General features: G+C 49.9%; 1 protein-coding gene across 16 annotated transcripts in view; it reads right to left on the reverse strand.

Moving 5' to 3' along the window:
• MSI2 (musashi RNA binding protein 2) overlaps positions 1-27731 on the reverse strand; it is a 183920-nt gene that overhangs the window by 18461 nt on the left and 137728 nt on the right. For 6 of the 16 annotated variants that reach the window (XM_085240936.1, XM_085240930.1, XM_085240933.1 and 3 more), the window contains 4 exons: positions 25560-25642; positions 20592-20706; positions 14930-15004; positions 2417-2524 (listed from right to left, as the gene is read on the reverse strand). In XM_085240936.1, coding sequence (XP_085097062.1) covers positions 2417-2524; positions 14930-15004; positions 20592-20706; positions 25560-25642 — 381 coding nt within the window. Of the gene's footprint in view, positions 1-1128; positions 1156-2416; positions 2525-14929; positions 15005-20591; positions 20707-25559; positions 25643-27731 lie in introns of all 16 variants that reach the window. The other 10 variants (XR_014887593.1, XM_085240934.1, XM_085240935.1 and 7 more) reach the window with 3 other exon arrangements.

Raw genomic sequence — 27731 nt, forward strand, 5'->3', positions numbered from 1 at the left:
GAGTGGGGTTTAGGGCTGACATTGAGCATAAGCAGAGGAAAACATCCCTTTTTGCTGAGCGTAGGATATAGCTGCTGTGACAGAAAAGAGAACCTGTCTGACCTAGCAAGGCAAGCTGGTGGCTGCATCCTCACAAAAGAAAAAGAAGGGGAGAGGGAAGTGAAGAGTGAATAGCTCCTGCACAGGTAACTGCCCTGCTGCCCGACAACGCACAGAGTGCCACAAAGGGTCGCCAGCCAGGAGCAGGGATGTCAGCAGTGTCTGCACACCAGAGCTGAAGGGGATTGGAAATGAGAAGGCTGCAGTCTCCTTGGGAGACCATGAGGCTAAGCAGTGAGGCCAGGGTGTGTGGCCAGGAGGGAATGCAGTGCTGCTCTGCCCACAGAGGGGCAGCAGCCATGGGGCAGGGCAGTGGCAACGGCACCGCACTCTGAGCTGTGGGCTGGGGCATGCATGAAGGAGGGCTGTGCAAATTTGCAAAGGGAAAAAGAAAAATCCAACTGAAAAGAAGAAAAACCCCCACCATTTTTCTTGTAATGAATCGGGCTTATAGCCTGTATCACAAGATTGATGGCACTCTACTGCTCCTGGATACAATTCACTACCATGGCTGGATGGAAGTGAGGATGTCCCTTCCAAAAGCTGTCTTTGGATGGAGATGACTACGTGACACACACCGTGCCTGGAGCAGGGCTGGCTGCGCCCCACTGCTGTGACAGACCCACCTCCCTCCTGCAGGTCTCAGGGGTTGGGGGGGCTCTTGTGATTCGGTTTTGGAGTTTTGTCATTTTTATGCACACGGGCAATTTTGAGGCTCGAAAGACATTTCCAAACACCATACTGCTCTTTAAACTTGCCAGAAAGGGTGTTGTTAATTTCGGGTTAGATTTAGTTTTGTATTGCAAGTTCAAATAAAAAACGAAAAAACAAAACAAAACAGAAAACCCAACAGAAGAAAAACCAAAAAACACTCAAATTAAAGACAAATGATTTTCAGGCACAGAATTGATCAATGCTCAGTTCAGTTGTAATGGGCACCAAAAGCACTTTGATTAAAAAAATAGTAATTATTAGGGAAGCAATGTTAATCCAGCCAAACCCTCTGTGCCTTGCTAAGGGGCAACTCACCAGGTCTGTTTGTACGTAAAACAAAACCTGAAGGGTAAAACATGAGGAAAAGGCAGAAACAATGAAATCTGTTTTCCTGAAATCATATGCAAAATCATTCTCTTTTTTTCCTTTTTTTTTTTTTTTTTTTTTTTTTTTTGAAAACTTTGTTTCCCTCGGTTAAGGGGCAGTGGGAGGAGCGAGGAGATTGGGATCCCCACAACCAGTCTGGCAAGTCACCCCTTAGGCGCTCTCTACATGCCACAAAATGGAACTGGTACAGATAATCCTTTGTAGCCTGCAAGCAGTGCCAGTTTGCATGGAACGGAGTTCTCCTGGTGTCTTGCTTTGGCCTCCACGGCATCAGGCTCACACATCAGGGCCCGTGCCCTTCTCCTGACCCAGTATGCAGCGGTTTGGTCGGTTCTTTCCTGGAAGAGCCCGGTTCACCCACCGGCACCACCAGGAAAGTCACCGAGAAACCCCTACGTCAGGACTGCATCATGGGTGAGCTGGGAGCGGCCTCCAACGCCGCGGCCTCTGCTCGGCACAACACCGAGCGGCTGACCCCTGCAGCGGGCCCTGTGCCAGGGAGGCCATGCACAGCGCTGCCTCCAGCCTGGCCCTGCGGCCTTGTGCACCCATGGTCCCTGTGGGATGGGGGCAGGCTGGTGGCTGGGCTGCCCAACCAGCAGCTCACTCATGAGTGCACTAAACGCTCCACGACCTCAGCAATGCGCTAATTTGCACCTTTATCTGAATTTAAAGCCCAAAGTAATAACGGTAATTGGTAATGATTGATTTATTTCCCTTAAGGGGAAAAAAACGGAAGCGTTCGGAAGGACAGGAAGAAAAGCTTTGGCGTTTCCATGAGAAGCGGCCGGCGCACCGCAGGAAATGGCACACGGCCATCTGTGTGGGACCGACCCGCGGCACCGGGGGAGCAGAGCCTGCACAGCCCCGGCACTCATCTCCCATGAGAAACGAAAACTTTCTTTCACAAAACCACGATTCTTTTTTCTTTTTGGTGTCCTTTATAATCTCGAATTTAAACAAAAAAAACCAACATAATAAAGGAATAAATAAAGAAGCGAATCAGAATATCTACCCTGGTTTTGGCAGTTCTGACGCCAATCTCCTGCAAGGTGCTCCAGGCCCGTGGCCTCTGCTTGTAGTTTGGGGTTGGGATTTAGTTATTTTTTTGTTTATCTTTTTGATCGATTGGTTTCAGATCCCCAGGATAAGCGTGAGGAAAATCAGAGAAATGATGGAGAGCTGCAGCCACACAGAATACCGACAGAGCTTTTACCTGACCCTGCACTCTGAGGGTTTGCTCTTCCACGGGCCCCCCTACCTGATCCTCTTGCTGCCGCCACGGCTGCCGCTGCTACTGGTCCGTAAGCCGCTGCCGGAAAACCTGGCCATGGAGAAAAGGAGAAGGGTAAAGAAAGAAGCCGGCGGCACCGCGCGCCTCTGCGGGGCGTCTCCCAGGGCACACGGTTCCTGGGCACAGAGCTGTGGGAGGTGAGGTGCCGGGGCTGATCTCGCAGGGCCACCTGCTGCCCACAGCCAACGTCCCCTCCAGCAGGCAGGGCCGGCCCGTGCACTCAGAGACGGCTGCGTTTCAGTCCCTGCTTATTTGCAAGTGATAATAACGTGCCGATCTACAGACAGAGCAGTAATGGAAAACGGGGGAAGGGTCTCATGTCAAGATCACAGATTTGCTGGGATCAAGCAGAAAAAACTCAATTGGAATGTAATTTAAAAAAGAAAGAAAGAAAAAAGCTTTTGATAGCAAAACAGCCACAGATCAAGGAGCTTGAAGACACACACCCTGTACAGGGGGGCTGCAGATGAATGAAACGCTGCTAGCAAGATTTCAGACTTGGTTTCTTTACTTAATTAATATTAAAAGATCTGCCAGAGGCTTTGACTTTCAATATATATTTTAAGAGGGCAATGGCAAGGTCCAGGCAATCAACAGGAACCTCCAATACCCTGTGCTGCCACGTCAACAAAGCACTTGGAGCGCTCCTGCTCCCTGGGAGCTCCTGCTGTCAGCCAGGACAGCCGCTGGGGCAGCCTCTGCCTCAGCACTGCTCTCAGCAGCTCCGGGACTCGGGACCACAGCTGCTTTGCGGTGCTGAAGAACCACAGAAAAACAACTGAGACAAGAGAGAAGAGAGCAGCAAGCTGAGCGAGAGAGCGAGAGGCAGAGAAACCTGCCAACTACGAGCCTGCTACCACTACCATCCTAGCTACAGGGAATCTACCGAAGGCATGAGCAGAGAGCAGCTAGGCTAGGGTCACTTAAGGCTACTTAAAAGTTTGATTAAAAAACAGACATACTTGCATTTAAATATGGTAATAGGGCTGTTGGGGGAAAAGAGAAAGTCTAGGTAAATGTATATGCAGAAGTAACCCAGGCAGCTGCTCCCTGCGTACAGAGCCCATGCACAGCACAGCAACCCCTGCTACTTAACACCTACATGATTTGTTCATTATGTTGATGAACTGCTATGATCTCTGAGGAGCAGGATATAGAGGGAAGGACTTTCACATCAGGGGATGTTACAACCAAACACCAGAGTGCTAAATTCATTCCTGTTGGGGAACCCTGCTCAGCTCCCCCAGCACATGGTAGCGGAGTTGCAGTAACCTGGAGCAAGAAGATCTTGGTGTTAGAGAATCAAACCAGCATTAGCCAACAGGGAACACACCTGCAGGATGAGCGCATTGCTCTGGGACTCTGTTTTTGTGCAGAGCCATGCTCAGGCTGAACACTGAGCTGGGAGCACATGGGACAGAGCAGTGCCCACAGCCTCCCCCCAGCCTGCCACAGAGCACGTCCTGCTACCTCATCCCAAGCAGTGCCCACCACACCATGCTCAGGACCAGCTGCCCACCAGCAAACCCGTCACTTGGCGGCTCCGGAGGCCCTAAACCATCCGTAAGGGATCAGAGGAGCTGCGGATTTCCCAGGGAATCAAATGCCTCTGCCAAAACCAATCTAATATCTTTCAAATCACCATGCATCTCCCGAAAGCAGCATAAAGAACAGGGCTGCAAAGTTTGTTTCTCTTGTTCAGCTGCCAGGGACTCTCAGTATCTATTTGAAATGCAGGACAAAAAGTTTTGCCATGCAAAAGGAGAATGAAATAACAAGGGTGGAGAAGGCTCTGAACAAAAAGAGCCTGAACAAAGCATCTATTATTGCGATCCAGAGCTCGGTACGGACAGATGTGTGAAAAATTAATCCCTCCTCCCTGAAAGAAAGCTGTTCTCCTGACTGTGAGATGAAAGCCTCTGCACCAGAGGCACTGCACAGCTCCATGCAATCGGACTGCTCACGCTGGCTGGGATGGCTGCGTAGGGCTGCACAGGTGGGAGATGGGAGCAGAGACTGATTATCCGTATTGGCAAAAGCCTGGTTACCAACACAGACGGGCTCCATCAGTAGAGGATCCCTAAATCAATCCAACAAGCTGAAAGTAATCAGTCCCACACACTGAAATTACATTTGCCAGGCACTGCATTAATCAGCTCCTTCAGTCAAAAACAAATTTCCCACTCATCACGTTGCTGAGCACATTAATGCTTTAATGCTGCGTGCTGTCTAAGAACAGAGCCAATCCACTTCTTGTTCTTATGGAGCTCTTTGTCCCTGTGTCTCTTGGTAGTGACACTGTCTCCATTCCACAGACGGTACAAAACGTAGCACAAGGAGCAAAGTCACTTGGGGAAAGATATTTGAAAAAGGGAATCACTGTGCTGGTTTCTGTGCCCCCAAAGGAACCCTGCTGTTGCAGAACCTCCCCCAGGTCCCACCAGCACCTCGGGGTGAGGATGCTCTCCCGTTCCCAGCAGCCACAGCCCCTTCCCCTGGGCCCGAGTTTGGCCCATCGCAAGTACCCATACACCTCTCCATACACTGCTCCCCGGCAGCTCTGTAGCTCCATGGGAAATGGAAAGGGGTGGAAGGAGAGATCTTCTCATAATCACATTTGTGTGAGGGGATCCAGGCTTGCAGAAAAGATCCCTGCCCTCCTTTGTGAGTCCTCTGCATATAATTGCTTACAGAAAACAAGATAGCAAAGCTGTTCAAAAGGCCCAAAGTGCCTACTTCAGGCACTGCAATTAGAAGCTATTTTACAATAAATGTTTTCCATGGGCTTGCACACTGACCAGGAAAGCCCTGAGGATTCACAGCAATTTCATGCTCTCTTATTGTTCAGAATGAGCCAAAGCCGGTGTTTGGAGTTCAATTTTTCACAGATACATTTTTCCGCTTCCCGCACCAACAGCTTCCCTATAAATGCCAAAGCAGCCCCATGTGGTGGGGCATGGACGCATCTGTTTCCAGAAGCCCTACCCTACGGTCACAGCTCAAGGTAGTGGCTGTCTCCATGCCAGTGCATTCTCCAGCACAGAAACAAGTCAGGGAGCAGCAGGCTGGCAGCGTGACAGGAGCTCAGAGGGCAGCATGTGGCCAATGGGGCAACCAGCAATTGCTTTGGGTCATGTCCCACTCAGCCCTGAAGCACACAGGATACTGCACTGTAGGAACACCAGCACAAGAGCAACCACACCCCCAAAAGTCACAAAGACCAAGATGTCCCTTTTCCTATCAATAAATACTATGCAAACAACTTCCTCTGCTTCCTACAGACTAAAGCACGTGGGCACATGAGGTCGCATGGCAGGAGTCTAGCAATGAGCACGCGTGGCCTCAGCACCAGATTTCAGAAAAACCACCAAAATTATTACAGAATCACAGAACGGTTGGAGTTGGAAGGGACCTCTAAAGGCCATCAGATCCCACTGCTCGGCAACACACGGACACTCACAGCTCCATCAGTGCTCAGGGCTGCCTCCCCTGACCTCGGCTGTCTGCAGGGACAGGGCAGCACCACCTCTCTGGCAGCCTGTGCCGCCCCAACTGCAAAAAACTTCTTCCTTACATCCAACCGGAATTTCCCCTCTCGTAGTTTGGCCCTTGGCCTGTCACAATGGACCCCGGGATGAATGCTGGGAGCTCCACTGATCACCCAGGGAAAAAGGCACCAAGTTGCCAATGCAGAAATGTCTGCAGGTGGAGCAGGAGAGGGGGAACCGATGCCCTCCTTTCACACAGCGTTACCAGCAGCTTTGATCAGCGCAGGAGAGCAGCGCGAGGCTCACAGCTGTCATTTCAGATGGGTTCTCGCCCGCATTATTCTTTCCATTAGGCAGTGTTATCCTCTTTGTCGGATCTTTAGGCTTCATTTCAAAAGTATCAGACCCGCAACCATGAAGCAGAAGAGCCCGCTGCCTTTTTTGGGAGGCAGGCAGGCGTGGGTCCAATTTACCCGACACAAACGCAGCCTTTAATGGTGAGCACACACGAGGGAAAGCTCAATCCCAAAACAATCCCTTTATGCTCAAAACTTTCATCTTTCAGTCCTCCATCTCCCCCCTCCTTCTCTAAAAGGAACAAAAATGAAAAAGAAAACGCAGCTGCAGCGTCAAGCTTTAGATGAACAGCCAACCACTCACTGCTGGAGGAACATACCCAGAGAAATCAAACTCCATCTAGGCTCACTGAAAGATCAGGACAGCACCTGACCACTCACAACCCACTGTCATGCTTTAGGAGCAATTAACTCTCCTGGATTTGACTGCAGACCCCACGAAGCTCTCCCACTGCCTGCAGCAGCACGGAGCAGCACGGCACCGGGCAGCGCTCATGGGCACGCAGTCTGTTGCCCAAGCTTCCCATCAACTCCACTAACACTTTGAGCATCCCCAGGCCTGCCCAGAGTTATCCTGACAGCCCCATTAAGCGTTTCCCTTTGTCTTTATATGCTGTGGTACATCAAGCTTATTAAAATCTATTTCAGCGGGTCAGAAAATTAGCGAACTTCAGATTCAGCACATCACGCATAATGGAAACCTCATTAGCAGCCCACTGTTATTCAAGGCACAGTCGTCTGCTGTTTGAAATGTACGACGTGTCGCAAGTCTTGGTGGGGAAATGCTCAACGTCAGACAGCGCTGCGCGTCGCACCGGATGTGTGCTCGCAGACGGGTGTTCTTATGAGCAAACATTTCTGCTCTGGAATTTCAACAAAACAATAAAATCCAAATATAGTTAATTCAAAATTTGGCACTTGCGCTTTATGTACAGTGAACGACCCATTTTTCTGCTGTTTACCACTCTCAGGCCACGGTTTTTAAAATGAGAATGATGCACTTTTGCCCAGTAATTACTTTATGCATCACTGAGACAAAGCCTTGTTTGTCTCCAAATTATCGTTCTGTGTCATTTCGAGTGTAATAACCCTTCTGCAGTTATTTCACCGTGCAGAAAACTGGGAAAGTTCTCAAAGGCAAATGGCTCATTCTCAGTAAAGTATTCATATATTAACAAAAAACAACAACAACAAAAAAAAACAAAAAACCCCACAAAAAAAGAAAGGCCCCAGAACCAAAGCAAGGGCCACTAGCTGCCTTATTCTATTTACTCTCCTTAAGGCATCCACTCTGCTCAACTGTGCCCTACAAACACTGCACCTCCCACCACCCAATGCTTCAGCTCAGTACGTAATCTTCCCTAATTTCCTAATCTGGTAAAACACAGGGAATTATGAGCTTCAGGTGAAAGCAGCTCATGTGCATGAAAGAGAATCTCAACTAAATCACTTCCTAAAAGCAAGTAATTCTCTTTAGTACTAAGCTGATTGCCCCACTGAAAGCATTTCTCATTCTAAAGCCCAGAGCCAAATGCTTACCATCGACGTCTAATAAACAAGGTCTATAGAAGAGGAACACTGGCAGCAGGAGGGAACGCCTGTGGGCCCCCCATGCCCCAGCCCAGCAGCGCTGAATTGTCACCTGCTGCTAACAGGCAGGGCAGGGCGGAGGGAAGAGCATCATGGCATGTATTTAAAGTTCAGCAAAGCGGCGCTGATTTGCTTAAAGCCTCATTTGAGTGCTTCGATGGTATGGAAAATGAGCTATTTTGTTTAAACAGCTTGCTTAAATTTTTTATGAATGATCTAAACTATCTGGGTAAGTATTATTAAAAGACGGGTCCCAGGCTATGAAAAAACGCATAAGAAAAACCCATGTCTGGAAGCTGGAGCCGGAAGAACCAGAGCATAAGGGAGGCAGCTCCAGCAGCAATGATTAAGCAGAGGGGGCAGGGGGCCGGCAGCTCTGCACCCTGTGCGGGGTCCCAGGAGCAAAAGCCGCTCTTGATGCTGCACCACAGCCACGTGGTCAACAGCTCTGGGCTGGAGGAACTGCTGCTGTGCAGCTCAGGACCCACGTCACAAAAACAGGCCGAGCAGAGGATGGTGAGGCTCAGTCTGAAGCCTCAGAGCAGCACAGCAGTGCCGACAGTGCACTGCTTTGGGGAGGAGGAGCACCTGGAGGCGACTGGACGCTTCAGTACAAGAATGGAACCCTATCACTAAATGCCTCTGAAAAACATTCACGTTGGAATGTTTTCCTGCTTTATGAAGAACCATCTCTACGAGTTCTTTTTCAGCCCCTGACTCTATCCGTAGCAGCTTTATGGCAAAGGATCAGGCCTCCAGCCTCTGCAGGTCCACGCAGGCAAGCTGCCACGCAGAACCCCTCACAGCAGAACGGCACCTCCAGATTGCATCATTCGCTCCATGGGGTGATCTCTGCTTTGTCCCACACGTTCTGCTTGAGTTACAGCTCTTAGCTGTTGTAAATAACTCCCGTTACATTTCCCGGTCTCTGCTCACCATGCAGTCGCACAGGAGCAGCAGGCTGTGAAGTTTGCTCCTTACTGTCCTCCTCGTCCCCACAGAACCACTCATTCCCAGGGCAATGGCTGTGGATATTTACAGCCTGGCTCTTGCACAGTTCAGTGAGCAGCTGGGAATGGGCACAGGCTCCCAAGGTCAGCAGTCAGGGTGCTCCTCCTGCTCAGACACTGAGTAAGGAAAAGCCTAAGGAAGGACAGGGCATGCTTTGGTCCTTCAGATGAGCTCTTTGGGGAAATCTTACCAGCACCCGCATGCAGCACAGAGCCTTCTTCGTGCCCTGCTGGCAGCTGGACCACAGACCAGGATCAGCGGATCCTCCTGAAGGCCTCCCCTCCAACTCAACACCGGGATATTATTTGAAAGGGCAGAGGACATAGGAGGTGTGAATTTCTACAAAGCACTTCTGTGCAAAACAAAAAAATAAACTCATAAACAAAAGATACCTATAAAAGGCAAAGCTGCCGAAGCTCTGCTTGGGCTCAGACAACAGCTCTAGGCAGTCTTTTTTACTTAATCAAAACAAAACTCTTATCATCTCAATACAACTTGAAGGAGTACCTTCCGGCTGGGAATGCATGGGCTTTGCTACATTCATTTCTCATTTTGTCAGCTGCTCTTTCAGTTCAGTTGCTCCTCACTGCCGGGATGCAGCTGCACCAAGAACTCCTCAGCCTGTCCTCTGCCAACCAGAGAAACCCAAACTCTTAATTTCTAGACCAGGTCAAGTCCATGGCCTTTGTTTTCATTGATGGAGGCAGAACTAGGAGTTCTGAAGAGCGATAATTAAGGTGATTCTAGCAGATTTCAAACGCACTTTGTGAACCATTTGATGCCATGCAGATGCAGTAATGTGTTTTTTTGGGGAACAAAAGCACGCAGCACAGGGATGATGGCAGCAGACTTTAAGCTGTTAAGAAAAGGTTAGACAAAGAAGTGAGAGCAGTTCCAGCTTCGTTCAGCATCTCTCGCTGCCGCAAGGCTTCACTAACTGAACAGACTACACCAAGTGTACTTTGCATCGCCTCCTCCTATTCTGCAGCTGCCAGTAACTTCTGTCTTCCTTAATGTTAAGTTTGATCACTAAATTATCATGTCTAGACAAACACATTCTTTGTTAGACAAGTCTACAACTTGTGTAACAGAGCTTTACAAGAGTGTGTTAGAGAGCAGACTCCTTCAGTACTAACTTCATTACTCCCTGCTGGCAAGGAAACCACATGCAAGCAGCATCTCTGCTTTTGGAACTTCCCCATCACCTGAGCAGAGAACTGGGTGCTGGGGCACAGAAGGGAGCTTGGGATCCTGGCAGCATGTTGTGCTGGGAGATGGAGCTCAGCCAGTGCAGCTGGGCAGAACCACAGCTCAGTCCCTGGAGGGGAACTGCTCTGCATCCCCGCTGAGCAAACATCCTGCTCCCAGCCTGGCCAGGCCGTACCCAGCACTGCACCAGGTGAAACTATGGACATGCTTGTTTCCTCCCAGTCCGACTGCATTTCTCTTAGATTACTTAAAGAGGAGTGGGGAACCAAGAGACTTGCGGGAGCAAAGCCAGCTCACAGCTTTGTAGCACTGCTGAATATCCTCAACACCAGAAAGAGGTAAGGAAGGGAGCTGCCCTTTCTTTCAGACAATACAAAAGAAGCCTTAAGCATGTAATTACTGTAATCATTACCTTTCCCTCTGGTACCAGCTCTTTTTCTTGACTCAGAAAGCAGCTATCACACCTACCAGGTGAGCATCACGAAGTAACTTTTAGGGAAGGACACCGTCCTACTCAGAATCAATTGCTGATGAGTGAGCAGTGTGCAAACTGCTATCAGGAAAGAAACTAAACTCAACTCTGCACATTAGCAGAAAGTTGGTTTGGTTTTAAATATTCTCATAATAATGGAAAGTCCCCGTTCAGACTCAGCTCCCTCGCATTGCGTGTTTCCAGCAGGAGCACAACCCAGAACCAGGCTCCAGGCTTTGCAGACTATGGATTATTAATGTGCAAGTGTTCTTACAGGAGCTCAGGAAAGTCTGTGATAATATCTGGCTTTCCCACCTCTTCCCACATACAAAGGCTTTAATAAGCTTTAACAAACACACAAGCAAACAAACCCTTAACTAAAAAGAAATTTAAATTCCTGAGCTGAAGGCTTCTAAGCAACTCTGACATCCCCCAGCACCCAGGCAGTGACAGCAGATAGGGCCACAGTGACACCCACAGTGATGGCAGCTCTGCATTCTGCAGCACCACTCGGGGCAAACGCTGCCGTCCCAGCACGGGACCTTCTGCCATGGCACTGCCCTAAAGCGACACGTCCCCACCGTCCCTTCCATTTCCAAACAGCAAAGAGCCTCCTGCTCACCAGTGCTGGACAGTTTGCAGCACGGGTTTCTACCACAGCTACAGTTTGGTGCTCAAACCCACCTCGGTCACTGCTGGGAACGCTGCAACTTTACGGGCAGACACCGCTCTCCCCCAGCTATGAGTGCGCTGTCACTGCTTTTGTTTTAATTTTTGCTGTCAACACACCTCATACGTAACCATTCGTCTGCAGGCTCTTCCAACAGTGGCTCACGCGCTGGGAGTGGTGGTGGTGTCATTCTTTTATTAAGCTGTCATTGGTACTGGTTATTTGGTGCATCCAAACCAAAATATTAAATCTGCAAGCTAAGAGAGCAGCAACACAGCACATCCGTTGTAAACAATTTATTATTATTTTCTACCTCAGTTACTTACAGGAAAAAAGTCATAAAAAAAAAAAGAAAAGCACAGATGGACTATTTACAAAAAATGAGAAAATTCACAATAGCTGAAATGTTTGCAAATCATGCACACTAAGACAAGTTCACAAAAGCAAAGCAATTCATAGCAAAAAAAAAAACAAAAACAAAAACAAAAAAACCCCAAACAAAATAATAAGAAGCCATACAGATTAAAAAAGCTATTGCCTGCAGAAAAGTAAAAAGGAAACTAACCAATCGTTACATCAAGCATCTTTAATGAAATGAACAGCACAGCCGTGTATCGCAGAGCCTTTGACACCGACATTTTAAACAAGTGGATTAACAAACATTAAAATGCATTACAGTTCTACTGTAAGCATGCAATTTACTTCTCACAAACTTATAAAGTAGGTAGAAACACTTAAAAAAAGATACCATGTGTGTTTTCTACCCAAACCAGCAGAATCTGGTCTTGTTGAAGCGGAGCCAATGGACAGCAGCAGATCACAGGTTTGCAGTTTGGGCATTTGGGTGGAGATTGAGAGGTGCAGCACAGCTGAAAGCACAGCGAAAGCCCCTCCTGCCCAAATTTAAGCAACCTGCTCACAATTTGCAAGCAAAGTCTGCAAGCAAAAGCGATTGCAGGAGGAGGTGGAAGCGTCGCCTGCTGCAGGAGGCGGGGGGATGGCATTGAGGGGATGGCACTGAGGGGTGGGACACTGTGGTTCAGTGGTGGCCACACAGAAGCCACCGACCCCGACTCCGAGGCAGCAGCTGCCCCAGGCAGAGCCGCCCCAGGCACAGCCACGGCACGGCCATGGGCAGGTGCTGCAGCACGAGAAGCACTCGTTGGGGACAATTCAACCCCGATCCATTGGAACCTCAGCAAGGAGACAGCGGCCTCACTCCGCTCTAGCTACGACTTGTGCTGCTGAACAAAGTGCCAGCATCTCTCTGGGGCCGGTTGTGAGGCCCAACCATCGTTTTTGCTCCCCGGACAGAATTATGCTCAAGAAGTTTGTGAGAAGTCATGCCTTCGTAATGCCCCTCTCCCCATCCCTGTGAGTTACATTCCAAGTGGGCATTAAAAACTCATAACAAAGCAGAGGGAAAAAATAACAAAATTAAAAAAAAAGATAATAAAAAGCAAACTCAAAGCAGTGAGGATATGGAGCCTTTAAAAAAATAAAGTAAAAAGTCCATTCAATCAAACCAGCCAGCAAGAGCAGCAATTTCTCAGTGGACATTGATATTAACATGGACCACCCAGGCTTTGTCTGTCTCTCTCTCTCATTAGCACTGTAGTAAACCCCGATTAATTTGTTATGCATCTTTAAGAACTAGTTGATAAAAATTATGTCTTGTGAAATCGGCAAATAGTCTGCAAAGTGAAATAAGAACAGAAATTAATAGATTAAACTGAAAAGATAAGTCCCAGAAATTAAAAAAAAAAAAAAAAAAAAAAAAGAAGACAGAAAGGGAGTGATTGTAAAAAAAATAAATAAAAAAAAGAGGCTACGTGCTGAGTTATAAAGGCCTAGAGGAAAAAATAACGATGGGAGAAGACAGAACAGTCGCCCAAGTGCCTATGTGTGCCGTGCTGCAGGCCCAGCGGGCAGAAGGGCCGCTGTCAGACCCTCTGAGCAGGCTGCCCGTGTGCACCTAACACCCCCGCCCCACCCAGAGCCCTGTAACCCCCACCCAACGCCGCAGCACTCACTGCCCCAGGCTCTCTCCCGGCTCCGTGCAGCACACACCGCACAGCGCCGACCCCCAGCAGCGCAGCAGCCCCCGCCCTGCCATGAGCAGCGGTGCTCCCAGTGCCAGCCCTGGCCAGGAGCCGCCTGCCTCCCCTGCCAGCCCTGTTTTCAGCTGCCCCTGGTGCAGGCGGCACGGCCGGGCTGGCAGCTGAGCGCAGCGCTTGCTGGAGGTAACGTTTCTCTTTGATGTTCTCCTGTGCCACAATCTCTGCAAGAGATTGAACGTAACCAGACAATCATGGGAAGATCTGCTTGGAAAAACCCAAACCTTCAGGACAGCGAATGTCAGGATGGCTGAAGCTCAACACACCTCCACAGCCAGACACGCTCATTTTAGTTATGTTTATAATTAAAGCCACCTGAGCTGTGCTGATTTTCACCATGTAACCTATCGAGGCTGTCTTTAGTCTCTGCTCTCACACAGGTCAGTCACCAAAGAAACCCCATGAGCCTGGGGCACCAGCACTGCTGCCCGCCCCAGCAGCACGCTCTGCTCATTGCTGTGCAAAGGGCAGCAGCACAGGTGGGGAACAGACAGGTGAGCATAACATAGAGCTGCTGCATCTGCAAAGCCTAGCAATAGTGAAAAAAAATCTAACACCGGCTTCCCTCGATGCTACTCATCCTGCAGACACCAGATCTGCAGCGCAAGGACATCATTCATCCTATGGATGTTAATAACACACATCCTTTCCACGCAACATTCCTTCCTACTGATGCCACAGCCATATCTATGTCTCATATGCCCAAGGCACAGCCAAGCCCTACTCCTTTTCCTCTGTCCTACCCAGGATCAACCTGACAAGTGCTCGAGAATTTGATCTGCTGCTGCAGCATGCAGGAGGTTAGCTCCCAGTAAGCACCAACACAGCGTCTGTAACTCAGCACACGGCACTGACCACAGCAGCCACAGCTCTGCCTAGTAATATCTCTGAGAAGCACTAAGGTGAAGGAAAAGGGGCTCTCGGCCCTGCCAGCAGTGCTCACAGACCTGGGAGGGGAGCACAGCACAGAGCCGGAGCCCAGAGAGGGGAGTGAGCACAGCACAGGATGCAGGGAAGGACACAGCGGGCACCAAAGGAGGCAGCAACGCTGGAGTGCAGAGCTGCCCTCCCGCTGGATGCGAACGCACCGCAGTGCCTGTGTGAGGCTGTGTGTGCCACGTGTGTGTGTGTGCCACGTGTGTGTGTGTGCCCGTGTGTGTGCCACGCGTGTGTGTGCCACGCGTGTGTGTGTGCCCGGGCACAGAGCTGTGGTATGCAGAAGGAAGAACCCATTGGAGGGAGCTAACAGCTCTGAAATCAGTTCTGCCACTTCATGCTTTAACTTAAATTTTGTTTTCAAATAACCAGTACCAATTTACACGTTAATAAAGATGTATTAAATATATGTATCTGTATAGATATATTTTAATCACCAAAAAATATGTTATGTGAGATGCTCCCTGCAGACTTGCCTGCCTCAACCTGCAGCTACGGAGTAGGAAAAAAAAAAAAGAAAGAAAAGAAAAAACCAAAGAAGGAAAGAAGGGAAAAAGAAGTGAATCTGCAAACAAAATGTACGTACCTGGAAACTGATAGCTGTAACTTGGGGCAAATCCAGGATATCCTCGGCCATAAGTCGCGACAAAATTCGGGTAACCTTGATCACAGAAACATAAAAATAAATAAACAAACAAGTAAAACAGTGAGAGAAAATTAAGATTAGTTTTAAGATTAACAGAGGCTTTTTGATTATAAATATAATACCAAATAACACTGAGGATGGGCAAAACTCGATTTTACAGGGAATACGCAGAAATGAGATTTATTCTGCTCATGCAAAACGCAGGAAAGGTTTCATTATCATCTGGAATAGAACCATCCAGAGATGGAGCGCTGCTGATCACCCGCTTCGCACGAGCGCTGTCACTCCTGTAATTAACATGCACTTTGGTGCCTGAAGCCCAAGGACTGTGCATACTTGTTAGCTAGAAGAGTAAATGCCAAATGCTAAGGCTAAACACATAACACAGGTTTGCCCTGACATTTGGAGAGCTTACAATGAATGTACTTTGCTTCAGAGCTATTGACAGTTGGAGATTAAGGTAGTAGTAATTCTTTATCCCAGGAGTGTGAAGGACAACAGTTAAAACATCAAAGAGTTGGAGGAGCCACGGCAACGAGCCAGAGTCAAAGGCTTTTAATTTTTCAGGAAAGTAAAGCCCAGAGATGAGAACCGCTTCCTAAAGGGATCGCTCAGACACACGCCCGACCTCGGGCAGCTTTTGAAGTCGTATTATGAGAAAAATACCATTAGAGGCCATTTTGCCAATAAAAACGTTGGAGGAGGCACACGAAGGAGCAATGCTGCCCACCCGAACGCAGCAGGTGGGAGGCAGAAGGGTGCTGCCAGCCGGTGCCCTGCTGCTCATCCTCCGCATCCGCTGCTCGGCGCTTACCAACAGCGACTCTCTCCTGTAATTCTAGCACACTAAGTGCTACACAACATCCCCTGTGTCCACCAGCACCAATCCGTGCACCAAAACTCCTCCAGCCTTAGGAAAGGCCCCCCCGGACCGAGGACCACCTGCAGACATTTGGTGTTGCTCCATCCGAAGCCAAGGGCATCCTGCAGTAAGGGCAGTGCAGGAGGCCTGGCATCCCCACAGCCACTTACCCTTGTTCATACCACATCCCACAGCAATTCTTCTGCCAGGGCAAGTCCCTCCGACTCGATTTATACATACATATAACGTGCTATTAATCATCACCTAAAACTGGAAGATAGAAGTGCTTGGATGAATCCTGATGCTGCAATTAGGCAGTGCCAGGGGAAAGCAGCCCGCAGCCGCAGGACAGCGCTCCGGCTTCCCAAGGTACGTCCATTCTGCTCAGCCCACATATTTGTTTCACAGCTCAGCAGTTGGATTCCCTTAGAAATTAATCACTTCTGTCACTAAATCAGATCTTTCAGAGTTACGCTTCACAAAACTTTTTCCCTTTTTCAAAAAAATCCCCAGAACAAAAAAACCCCACAACCCTCCACTACTACCGTACTGACAAATGGATTATTTGCCAAGTGAGTAACACCCCTATGAGCACCGTGAGCTCCACGACCGCCCTGCCGCAGCACTGCTCTCCATCTGAGGTGCAGGGGCTGCCCGGGGGGGTCTCAGCTGTATCCTCGGCTCTCAGCGCTCTCTCGGTCAGACAGATGGAATCATAAATTTACAATACAACATTACTTCAATTTTCCTCTTCATTTACTGCTGCAGTGCCCCGCTCTGCTCTAACGAGTCGAAGCCCGATCCGTGCAGGGGAAATGGGTTGGCTGAATATCAATAGCGCATTAACACCAGGCCCATGTGGCTGCTTCATCAAGCCAAATTACGGCCACGCTGACCTATCCACCATTTCCATTAGATGCCATAGTCATCCTACGTTGGGCAGTGAACAGTTTGTTTGCTTCAGTACTCCTAGTGAATGACCCAACCCTCTGATTATCCCTCACTGTAACCCAAGAATCCAAGTTTTGCCCAGGTTGCCTCCTCTCAAGCAAGATCCCAGGGCCTGCTCCAACCAAGAACCCAAAGCACGCTGACAATGCCAAACTCCTTGACCCCACAGTGTCACTCTACAGGCAGTGGGTTGAGCAAGCCAGCAGCCCTATGCAAGGTGACAGCAATGGCTGCAGTCACTGTGCTGACCAGCAGCAGTCACAGTGATGCTTTTGTTGGAAGGAACACCCAGCACTGCCACTGCGTGAGCTCCTGGCACGAGGTCACCAGGGTAGTGGGACACCAAGCCAGGACCTTGGCTCTGCATGGTCCCCATGTTTAGATGCTGTAATCCAGGATGGACAAATCTCACAGCTAATGTATGGATGCATGGAGTGACTGCTTTGAGCCTGGGGACTTCTGCTTTTACACTTAATTCAAGAAAATCATCATCTCCCCAGTGAGAGTTGCTCCCACGGTGCAAAAAAGCAGATCTGCCACAGTGCAGGGGCAGCAGAAGGTCAGCAGCTCCAAAGGTCCTGCAGAAAGCTTGTGTCCAATACAGGGCTCCCTTCCTCAGCCTGCCTCACAGGCAGCTGCTGCTCTATCAGACAGACTCTGAGGGAAAAAAGGAATGACTTTCTTTGAAGGGCACAAGCTTCTTTTATGCATGAATTCAGCCTAGCTCACCTGAACGTGTGCAGTAATGCAGAGCCCTGCCTGGCGCAATATATAAGCAGCCTGGCAGAGACTTCCTGAAATTTGGTGTTCCTATCAGACATTATTTCAGCAGTCTCAGAGCATAAACCTTACGGACTGCGCTCTATCTCCGGAGGGGTTACTTTAAAATTAAACACCAGCAAGCCCAAGGTACCCATCACCCAATGAAGCTGATGCTGTGGGCCCCAGCTCAGACAGTGCAGTGCAGCAGCCACCCTCAGTGCCTGGTGTTCCAACAGGAGCACGTGGCAGCACTCCATCCTAGACACAGCTGCTGCCAGCAGGAGGGAAGAGGAATGGAACCCACCTGCTCTTCTCTTTGCCCCTCTTTACTTTTCCTGGCTTTTTTTTCTCCCCCGAGAGCAGAAGGCAGAGCGTAATGCAGCAGCACCTACACTGCCCCAGCTGATGAATCTGCACCAAGACTGGCAGACAGGCAGGGGCTCCTGGATGCAGTATGAGCTTTCAGGCCCCACTAGCTCTTGTCCAGCCAACCACAGTGCTGCCCACCAAGGGGCACAGCACCGCTCACTGTGACATACGAGCTGCCACGCTGTGGCCGGGTGGGCAGGCAGGGAGAGGAGATCACAGAATGAACACGCTCCAGCCCGCTCTTTATGCAGAGTGGCTAATTAATGTTCCTGGCCTCCCCCGAGGACGTGTGCTTCTCATCAGCAGACAGTGACTGAGACAGCCCAGGAGCAGCCCTGGCAGAAGGCTCAGCCTGCCTGCACTCTCACAGTCAAAAAATCCTTTCAGAAGAACACTTTAATTTTGTTCCAATCAACCAAATCATCACAGAAGCGGCTGCCTGTGCACCTTTAGACCCCGGCTGCTGCAGGCTCCTCAGGGAGGCTATGATTAATGAAAAAGACCAACTTCCTTAATAGCTTTGGAGGGAGTCACTCTCCACTCTTTCCTTTGGGTTGTCTTGTGCGTTCGCTCCTCTGATTTCCTGCTCTGCCTGCAAACGGCATCTGGAGAAGGTGACCTTGGACGAGGGCTCCTGGAAGCAGGTACAACAGCATTCTAAGAGCAGCTTCCATCCACTCTGTCTCAGCCCAGTCAGACAACTGAAGCAAGGAGGGGAGTAAGTCTGCCACCAGCCTTGCTGGGATCTTAGCAAAGCACTCTGCTATTTCAGACTGTCCTGGCAGCCCACTGTGTCGGATGCTCCACGGTGTGATGGGTCAATTATGCCCTCCCCACACAGGGATGGGGTTACCCACCAGGGCTTGGTGTCCCCCTCCCAGCCTCAAATTGAGCCCTGGGGCTCAGAATGGCCACCTCCATCACAGGCTGCAGCTCTGTAGGTCTGCACGTCTTTAGTTAACACGGTGCACCGTAGCAAACAGAAAATGAAAAACAACAGTGCGAGTAGATAACGAAGCATCTGGCCTTCAACATAAATCAATCAGTAATTCTGAGCAAGCCACTCTGGCTTAAAATCTAATAAGCACACTGAGGGCTGCCCTGCAAGGAGCACTGGCCAGCCAACCCATGCAGCAGGTGACCACAGTACACAACCCAGCTGAAAGTTATCCACAGGTGAGCCACATGCTGAAAACTCCTCTTGCTTCTTCAAGTCCAAAGCCATCTTCTTCCCCAGGAGGCAGCCATCACTCCCAGTGCACTTGAGGGCTGAGCTTTCCATTCAGGTCCCTGGCACAGAGCCCAGCTGCAGAACTCCTCCCAGCATCGCCCCCTCTTCTGGCAGAGGGGCTGCTGCCCTGGTCCCCACCCCCAGGCTGTGCCAGCCCAGCAAGGAGCACCCACTTATGCCTCCCGGACCACCAGCAATGCCACACAGAGGGACTGACTTGAATAAGATAAATATTTTAAACATAAAATGCAATCTCCAGACACTTTGGGGCAGGGTGGTGGTGTAGCAGAAAAACAGATGTTGGCTTGAAATAACTGAATTACACATCCCAGCAACGAGTCATTCTGGCCACACAGAGAAGTGCCATTAATTCAGATAATGCCAACATGGCAGGGAAATTCCTCCCCATCCAATCAAGCAGTGCCTGAAGTCAGACATCTCTGCAGAACAGCCCAGTTTTCACAGGAACCAAATCCTCTGCCCTGATGGCAGCTCAGTGCGCAGGCCCTGTTCCAGCCGCTGGGGGCCTTCAGCAGAATGGTGCTGGAGGGGATGGGTGAGCACTACCCTGCCCTCCTCTAGCAGCTCTGCCACCCCGGGCAGAAGCCAGTGAGCACCCATGAAGGGTCATGGAGAGGGACTGTGGGCTGAGATGGGGCACCTCTGCCTGAGAACACCCCCAGCTGCCCCCCTTGTGCCCTACGGCCTGTGTGTGTGACAAGGGAAGGTGCAGCAACACAAAGGGAGCAGAAGGTTGGCAATATGTGGGTTTTACAAAAGGACACTGGCAATGGATTAGTGGCATTTTGGCTTAGCAAATCTGAGGACAGAATATCAAGGGGTTGTCAGACTATACAGAAAGAAGAACCACCCAGGCAGAAACAAATGAGAACCAATTATAACTAAATAGACCTCGTGCACAAATAGAATTTTGCCATTAAATATCATTTATCCCATTTAATTAGTATTTTCTGGACACAATACTCTGGACTAAAATACCATTCCATCTCCTTGAAACTCGTAATTATTGTTGTGACCTACGCTGTTACGCGTCCCCCTGCTTTCTCCACCTTGCCTGCCATTTAAGAGCCAGCAAGATTTTCAATTATCTATGCCAAACTGCCAAAGACACTTTTAAAAGAAGAGGAATAATGTGCGACTCAACTCCTCTAAAAAAAGGGGAGAGATCATTTTTAGTCAGAATGAACACACTGCATCTTTCATCATTCTATTTTTGCGAGAAAGAGTAAAACAGGCTATTTAAAACACCCATTTAAATGCAAATTTTCATATTCCAGGGAGGGGGGAGTTCATCATTTCCCACCGGCGGGATTATTTCCCCCAGCCCTGCTGAGGTTTGAGGCTCACACCCACACAGGTGCTGGGGAATGGGCTGAGCCCTGGCAGACGCTCGGTGGCACACTTACCCAACATTCCCATCCCCAGCATAAAAGCGTCCATGGTGTACGGCAATCCGCGCGCCCTTCCTCTCGTCCCTGGTGGAAACATCACTTCTTTAGGTTGTGCTTTCTTACATTCTACCTATTGAGCAGAAACACGTACAAATGAGATGCAAATGAATTCCATATAAATGTCAAACGCAGAACTGATCTACTTAAGGGGGGAGATTTATTTTTAGCGTTTTCCTGCCCCCACCACCTCCCCCTCAAAGACGAACTTTCTGAACAGTATGAATGGATTTAGAAGAGCACACGTGTGCTTCTTTCAGTGCACCCAGCGCCGTAAGGACGACAGAAAAGCTGACTGAAGAAGTTGCTGCGGTCCTGGAAGGAAAACCCGCGCTGCGTTTTCTCTCAGCGACACTTTGCAGGCGTGGAATGGATGAAGGAAAGTCCTCAGCACAGCTCTATTACAATCAATAGCACAGAATGACTCTCGGTGATCATTACAAAAAGCTCCTTTTAAAACAGGAATAAGGAATCAATATTTCTGCCCAGCAGAAAATTTCTGTAAACCCTATTAATAAACGATCTGCATTCTTTCACTTCCAGTTACTCCCGCTGCCTCTGAGTCCCTCCATGCCACAGCCATCACCTCTCCTCGCTCCTCCTGAGCCCCTACCGCAGTCTAAGGGCAGCCTGCTCCAGGGAATGGTCTGCAGGGTGCTGGACACCTATGAGTGCCACTTCACCACCCCTATGGGATGGGCTGTGACCACCCCGTATCCCCACCCCCACTGGCAGCGGTGGGTGAGCAGTGACAGCAGCAGACAGGCCCGGGGCTGTTGGATAACGTGGCTGAACGTCTCCGTTCCTAATAGCCCTATCAGTGGCTGTGTGTTCATTGTCTTATGAAAACCGACCGCCTGTTTCTAGGCAACCTGATCAGCGAAAATTTCAGGTTTATACAATTTTCATTTAGGTAACATGAAGGTTAACTGACTGTAATGGCAGTATTTTAAACAAAACCACCTACTCCTCCCCTTTCTGCCGCAAATCTTGTGCAGATCGTATTTACGTCGCTTGCTTGCAACAGACCCCAATGTTACAGCGCTCAAATCTGCCAGCGCCGTCAGAACGAGCACTTCTTGCAAGCAAACTGCCCGAACCCAGGGAAGGCTGGAGTGGAATTTCTCTCAAGTTCTCCTTTTCTACTTTTCTGTCAACAAGTATTGAGGTCCTTAAAAGAGCTGTGGGGAAGGGCTGCAAGGGATGGGGTAGCGCAGCAAAGCCCCGCGGTGGCACGCTGTGCGATGGAAAGCACCACGGTGCACATCGGGGGCCTTGGTACTGAGGTAAAGAGAGAAGAAAAGGGAGCGAAAAGCTCTGTCAGGGAATTCAGCGGGCCCTGCAGCACAACGTGCCACAACTCTGCCTCCGAGAGCACGGGGCCCAAACGCAGCCGAAGCACCGGCAGCAGCTGCACCGACAGCTCGGCCACGTCCTGCCGACTGCTCCTCGTGCACTGCTCATCAGAGGCCTTAAACAGGAGTGTGCCAATCCAACTTCTCTAACTGCAGCTGGGCGGCCACCAGAGGTGTTCCATCCCATTTCTCAGCACATCCTTTGGGTTCGCCACTACTCACAGTGTCATGGAGGCACTGGTTACACCTCACAGCTGCTCTCACTGCAAATATTCAGAATGATGAAAACAATGTAGCCTGGCTCGACGGACAATTAACAGGAAAATGAAGTTTGGATTAGCACCGTTAGAAACAATAACCCAGTAATTAGCTTTTGCAACCACAAAACAGCCTACTGCTGCTCCCTGAAAGACTGGCTTAATTTATGATTTTCACAGCACACGAGGATATAAAGGGAACGGTACTGAGCTGCAAAGAAGTTTTAACATGGATTTAAAGGAGAAGAAAGAGTCACCAATAGGAAAAAGAAAAAATTTCTGAGCCTCGTAAACAAACACACCCCATAGCAAGGGCAGAAATGCTTGTTACTGCCCAGCAGAGATGGGTGTGGGGTGGGTGGCATGCAGAACCAGGATGTGCAGGGCTGGGATGCTCGGGCTGGGGACAGCACAGCCCCAGGTTAGCACGGGGACACCAGAGGCCGGGCAGGCTGCCCCGTGGGACACACGGCCACGCTCTGCATCTGCTGATGGCACAGACGTTGCCCAGCTCTGTGCTGCCCAGGAGCCGGCCCGATGTGGGCACACTGCATGCAATCCTGAATCACATACAAGCTTTTAGTTCAGCATTTCTGCACATCTTAATAATTTCCAGATTTTTTCCGCCTCCCCTGTATGAGGGATGTGCTCCAGTTTCAGCAGCCTAACAAAGAATGGTTTAAGGCTGAAAGAAATTTTAAAAAAAGCAGGGAAACTAGAAGTCACTATTTTTGTTTAGTCTAGTTGGCAGAACTAACGTCGCGCCGGGGTGCTCCTGGGTCAGATGAGCAGTCAGAGCCACCAGAGCCCAGGATGGCTAAGATGGGCAGTGAAAAGCCTCTCACACCCAGCGCAACAAAGCGGGCTGTCAGCTCCCAGCACCACGACAGCTCACAGAAACACGGCCAACAGCTTTCCAGGGAAAGCAGAGCACTCCCAGATTCACGACGCACAAAAATCTGCTTTACCACCCAAAGACAAGGTGACTTTGTCTAGCTGGCCTCGCGGTTAGCCGGGGTTGGGCTGCCCCTCAACATGAGCACCAGTGAGAGCTGCAGCCATGAGCAGAGCTGCCCCGTGACCGCTGGCAAACGTGTCCCCAGCTGGGCACGGCTGTGGGATGGAAACCCAAAGCACGCAGTGTAACGCATGCTGCAACCACAGCTCGAAGGCTGTTGGTCCTGGGAGAGTCCGAGCAGTGCTGACACATCCAGAACAACATAACCCACCGTGGGGCAAGGGGCAGAGTGAGAGCCCTGCACCATGGAAGCCCACTCACAACAGCTGCAGAGAGCTCCAGTCCCAGCTACCCACATCACCTTGGGATGCGAACAACTCTGCTACAGCACAGATCTCAAAGCAAATGATCCCATCACATTCCTTTTCCAGCTACTTTTGCACTCCCTAGAAAACCAGGCGTCTCTTGGCAGTAACGACAATATTCCGGGGACATTTCATTTTGGTTTTATCTATTCCCCCTATCCTCAGAGTTTGGAGAGAACCCGTGGCCTCCCCCATCAATTCCAGCCTTCCATTTATTAAATACCTCTCTGGCATTTTCCTTTCACTCGCACACCGCTCGTTTAATATTACACTTGACATTCTAAGCTTTATGGATGGCAACAGAGGCAGAACGGGAGGGATAAAAATAACCTGCATGGGAAGGCAGGCTGCAGCCGGGCCGGGGATCGGCTGCCGATGAGAGCCTGCGTGGGGCAGCTGCCAAAGCAGTGCTGTAGAGCACAGCAGGCAGCCAGCAGCCCTACAGCACAACGCCAGGGAGAACACCAAACCAAGGCGCAGGGCCAGGGGCACACAGGAAGGCTGTCTGCTGTCAGCCCCGACCCAGCACGCCGTCACATACATGTGTGCAGGCTCTGCTGCTCCTGCATGGGTTTGGTAATTAATCTGCAGGCACATCAGCAGCACGATGAGTCAGTCCCAAGACAGGATCATGTCTCATCTCCTCCCTCGTGGGCTGCTTTTAAAATTAGTGCTGTGGGAGTGACAAGAAGAGCGTGCTCCAGGCGCCCGGATCACGCACCGGGAGGAACGTACTTCAATTATTCACAACAGCAGAACACCCACACGCTTTCTGCTGCTCCTTGTGATGCGGAGCGCTTTCACCCTGCGCCCCGCTCGGGCCGCCTGCCCACAGCCCTGCGCAGCCCTTCTGCAGGAGGAGCCTTTCCAGAGGGGCAGAACCTGACAGCAGAGCAAAACCCAATCTGATGGTTGGGGCAAAGGAAGGGCAACAACCACAGACCCCTCTGTGCCCCAGCACACAGCTCAGCTGGAGGCTGCTGCTCCTGCTAGGAGCCGGCACTGTGCCTGCCCCCGTGCAACGGCTCTGCCCTACGCTCTGTGCTGCTTTGGGCTGCCGTCAGTGCCCAGCCAGCTCCTGCACCTCCCCACTGTGACTTACACAGCTGAGAGCCGAGCTGGGCTCTGGAGAAAAGTATGTGGCGTGAAGTAAGCAAACCCATGGAGTGCTTTGTGATGGGCACTCACCTCACGTTAAGGAAATTCCTATTCTTCCTTCCTCACTGACAAACCTTACCCAAATTTAAAGCATTCCTAATCTGTAGCAAGTCTGCTGCTCCTCAAGGCAGGAGTGTTGGGTGTTAGCTCTCATTTAGTTTTAAGGCAGACAGATCAGCATTTAGTGACTACATAGGGAATGGAACCTCTCCCACAACCCACATTCATCTCACACGAGGCATCACCAGCAGCAGAAGCAAAGTAGAGAGCAGTGTGGCCAGGCAGGGCGAGCTGCCCCATTCCTGCCCCAGACCCCAGCGCTGTGCCTGCTGGAGGGACGGCCGCTTTTATTTCAGATGCACATTGCAGTCAGGAACAATATGAAGAATATTATTTCAGTGCCCTGGGAAAAATTAGCAAGTCAAATATTGAATCAGGCCTCCAGCATATGCCAAGGAGATTGCTTTGATCTTATCCACGCTAAAAGCTCCATTATTGAATTTAAAGTCTGTGAACACATATCAGACCAATATACAATGCATATCTGAATACACATTTGAGAAGCGAAGGATGTTTTGACAAAGGGAAAAAAAGTATTTCAGCTGAAAATATCAAAGTTTTCACATCGATTGGAAGACAAACACCCTTCTCCGTCTGTCACATCAACTTTACCAACAGGGCACCGTGCGACCTGAGCCTTGATGTCACCCAGGGGAAACTTCCCCATGGGCCGGGCAATGCTGGCACACTGCAGCACAGCCTTGGCTCTGTGGACACAGGGCTGGCAGCAGCCCAGGCCCCACATCCCAGCTCTGGGCAGAATGCACACTTACCATTTTATTATTGATTTCGTGGAAGTGGATTTCACAGACTTTTTCCACCACATCTTCATTTTCAAAAGTAACGAAACCAAATCCTGTTCAACAGAGGAACAAAAAGGGGAGGGGGAAAGAAAAACGTTAGCGAGGTCAAACAGCTTTTCTTCTAACAAGGCATTATTTGCCATTTGGACTTTGGAATGCTTTCACAGGAATATGCTCATGTAAACACACCTGCCCTGCACAGTGCTGCTGCGGAACTCATTACAGCCTAATGGAGGAAAGAAGCATCACCTCGAAGGAAATTAATAGGGTTCTGTTACAGCTCTTCCATAGGATTTAATGGAGAATTAAAACCTCCTTATGGATTTTTTGATCCATCCAAAGAACTTAATGGATAGTTACACCCTGGTTACACGACGGCTCAGAAACTACAATCAGGCTATATTTTCTTTTACACCTTATAGGTTTTTAAGAGCAATCTCTACAAAACCCAATTATACGTCTATGGAAGCATATTGATTTTATCTCCTGTTTAATTCCAAGGGACTTCTCCATTAGGGCTGACTCATTGCAGGACAAAAAAAAACCAACGAACCAAGAACCCAGGCAGACAGCAGCTGGTTGCTGCCCTCCCCTCACACCAAGCCAACGCTGATGACTTCAGCAAGGCACGGGGGCCGGCCAAGCTCCGGAGGTGCTCGTTTGTCCCCTCTTCCTGAATGACTTCCTCTAATGCCTCATCAGGACATCCTGAGGCCTCTCAGAAGCCGTCAGACAGAGGGCTCTGATCTCATCACTCCTCTCCTCCGCACTGCCGTGTCAGAGGTGTGGGGATGGGAGCTGCATTAGGGCTGTTGGATGCTTGCTGCCCACCTGCAGCCCAGCACTGTGTGCTCTGCCGGCTGCACGGCCCAACAGGGACACACGGCACCTCACCCCGAACCCACAGCACCAGCACCTGGCAGTGCCTTTTTGGGAAGGTACAGCACAGGTAGTGATGGTAAGGTACAGCACAGGTAGTGGCCAATGCTCCCCTCGCTCTCTGGATCTTCTTGGGTGGATGGAAAAAAGAAAAAACACTAGAAATGGTTCCAGCACTCCTCTGAGGTGCAGCACATCATCCAACAGCACATCGCACCCAAACGCAGCGCTCAGAGCAATGCTTTGCACGTCAGCACCTACAGCTTCCAGCGTGGTGCTTAACCCAGCTCCTCTCTTTGCCTTCCAAACTGTTAAATCCACCTTAAACAGATCTGTACTCACAACCGAATGTTTGTGGTTAACCGCCCGGGTGCAGCACCCCGGGGTGCCCTGCACAGTGCTGGGACCGTCACCACCACCACCTCCTCATTAGTAACTCATTAGTGAGTGCTGCAGCTGAGGATTTCTCATTGGGCTCCTGTCAGGTCTTGCTGCCAGGCTGGAGCCAGGAAGGGGAATTTAGAGGAGATTAGCATTAATACGCAGCGCGACAGCCTGCTGCAGACAGGACACGTTGTGACCAGGAAACAAGTTTCCCCTTCTCATCGCACTCCATACAGCTTAAACACGGCTTCACCTAGAAATTACTCCTCTGTTTAAACCAGAAAAGCAGAGACCTGCCCAGCTTTCTGTGTTTACAGGCTTTATAACAAGAATAAAATAACAATCCACAGATGTCAACGCTCATTCAGGTTTTTAAAGATCCAGGCCAATCCATGCAGGCAAAAAACCAGACATGAGTGGGTCCATAGGAAAACCCAACACCAGCTTTGCCTCATTCCTCCCTGGGGGAGCACAGGAGAAGAGCAGTGCTCAGTGCTGGGGGCTGTGCTGCCTCTGCTCTCACAGCCTGTCCACAGCATCCTACTGCTCCTTAAGCAACCCCAGGAGATCACTGCACTGCAGCTAAAAAATTCCTAAAACGAACCCATAATGGGTCCTTCTTTGTTTCACTTATAAAATATTGGATTGCGACTTTCAATAATTGCACATATAAAAAAACATTACTGTATGCATGCCTTATTAGTTAGCGTAATGAATACGCGCTCATTTCTGAATTACCAAAGCTCTCAGAAACCTTTCTGGACGAAACAGACAATTACTTCTTATGAGAGGTACTGAGAGTCAACAAAAAAACGCTCCTTGGAAAGTGTATGAAAAAGATTAACACAAAACAAAGGCGGCTGTTTGAAACGGTGACAG

Source organism: Meleagris gallopavo, chromosome 21 (genome assembly GCF_905368555.1).
Source record: "Meleagris gallopavo chromosome 21, MGAL_WU_HG_1.1, whole genome shotgun sequence".
Lineage (NCBI taxonomy): Eukaryota > Metazoa > Chordata > Aves > Galliformes > Phasianidae > Meleagris > Meleagris gallopavo.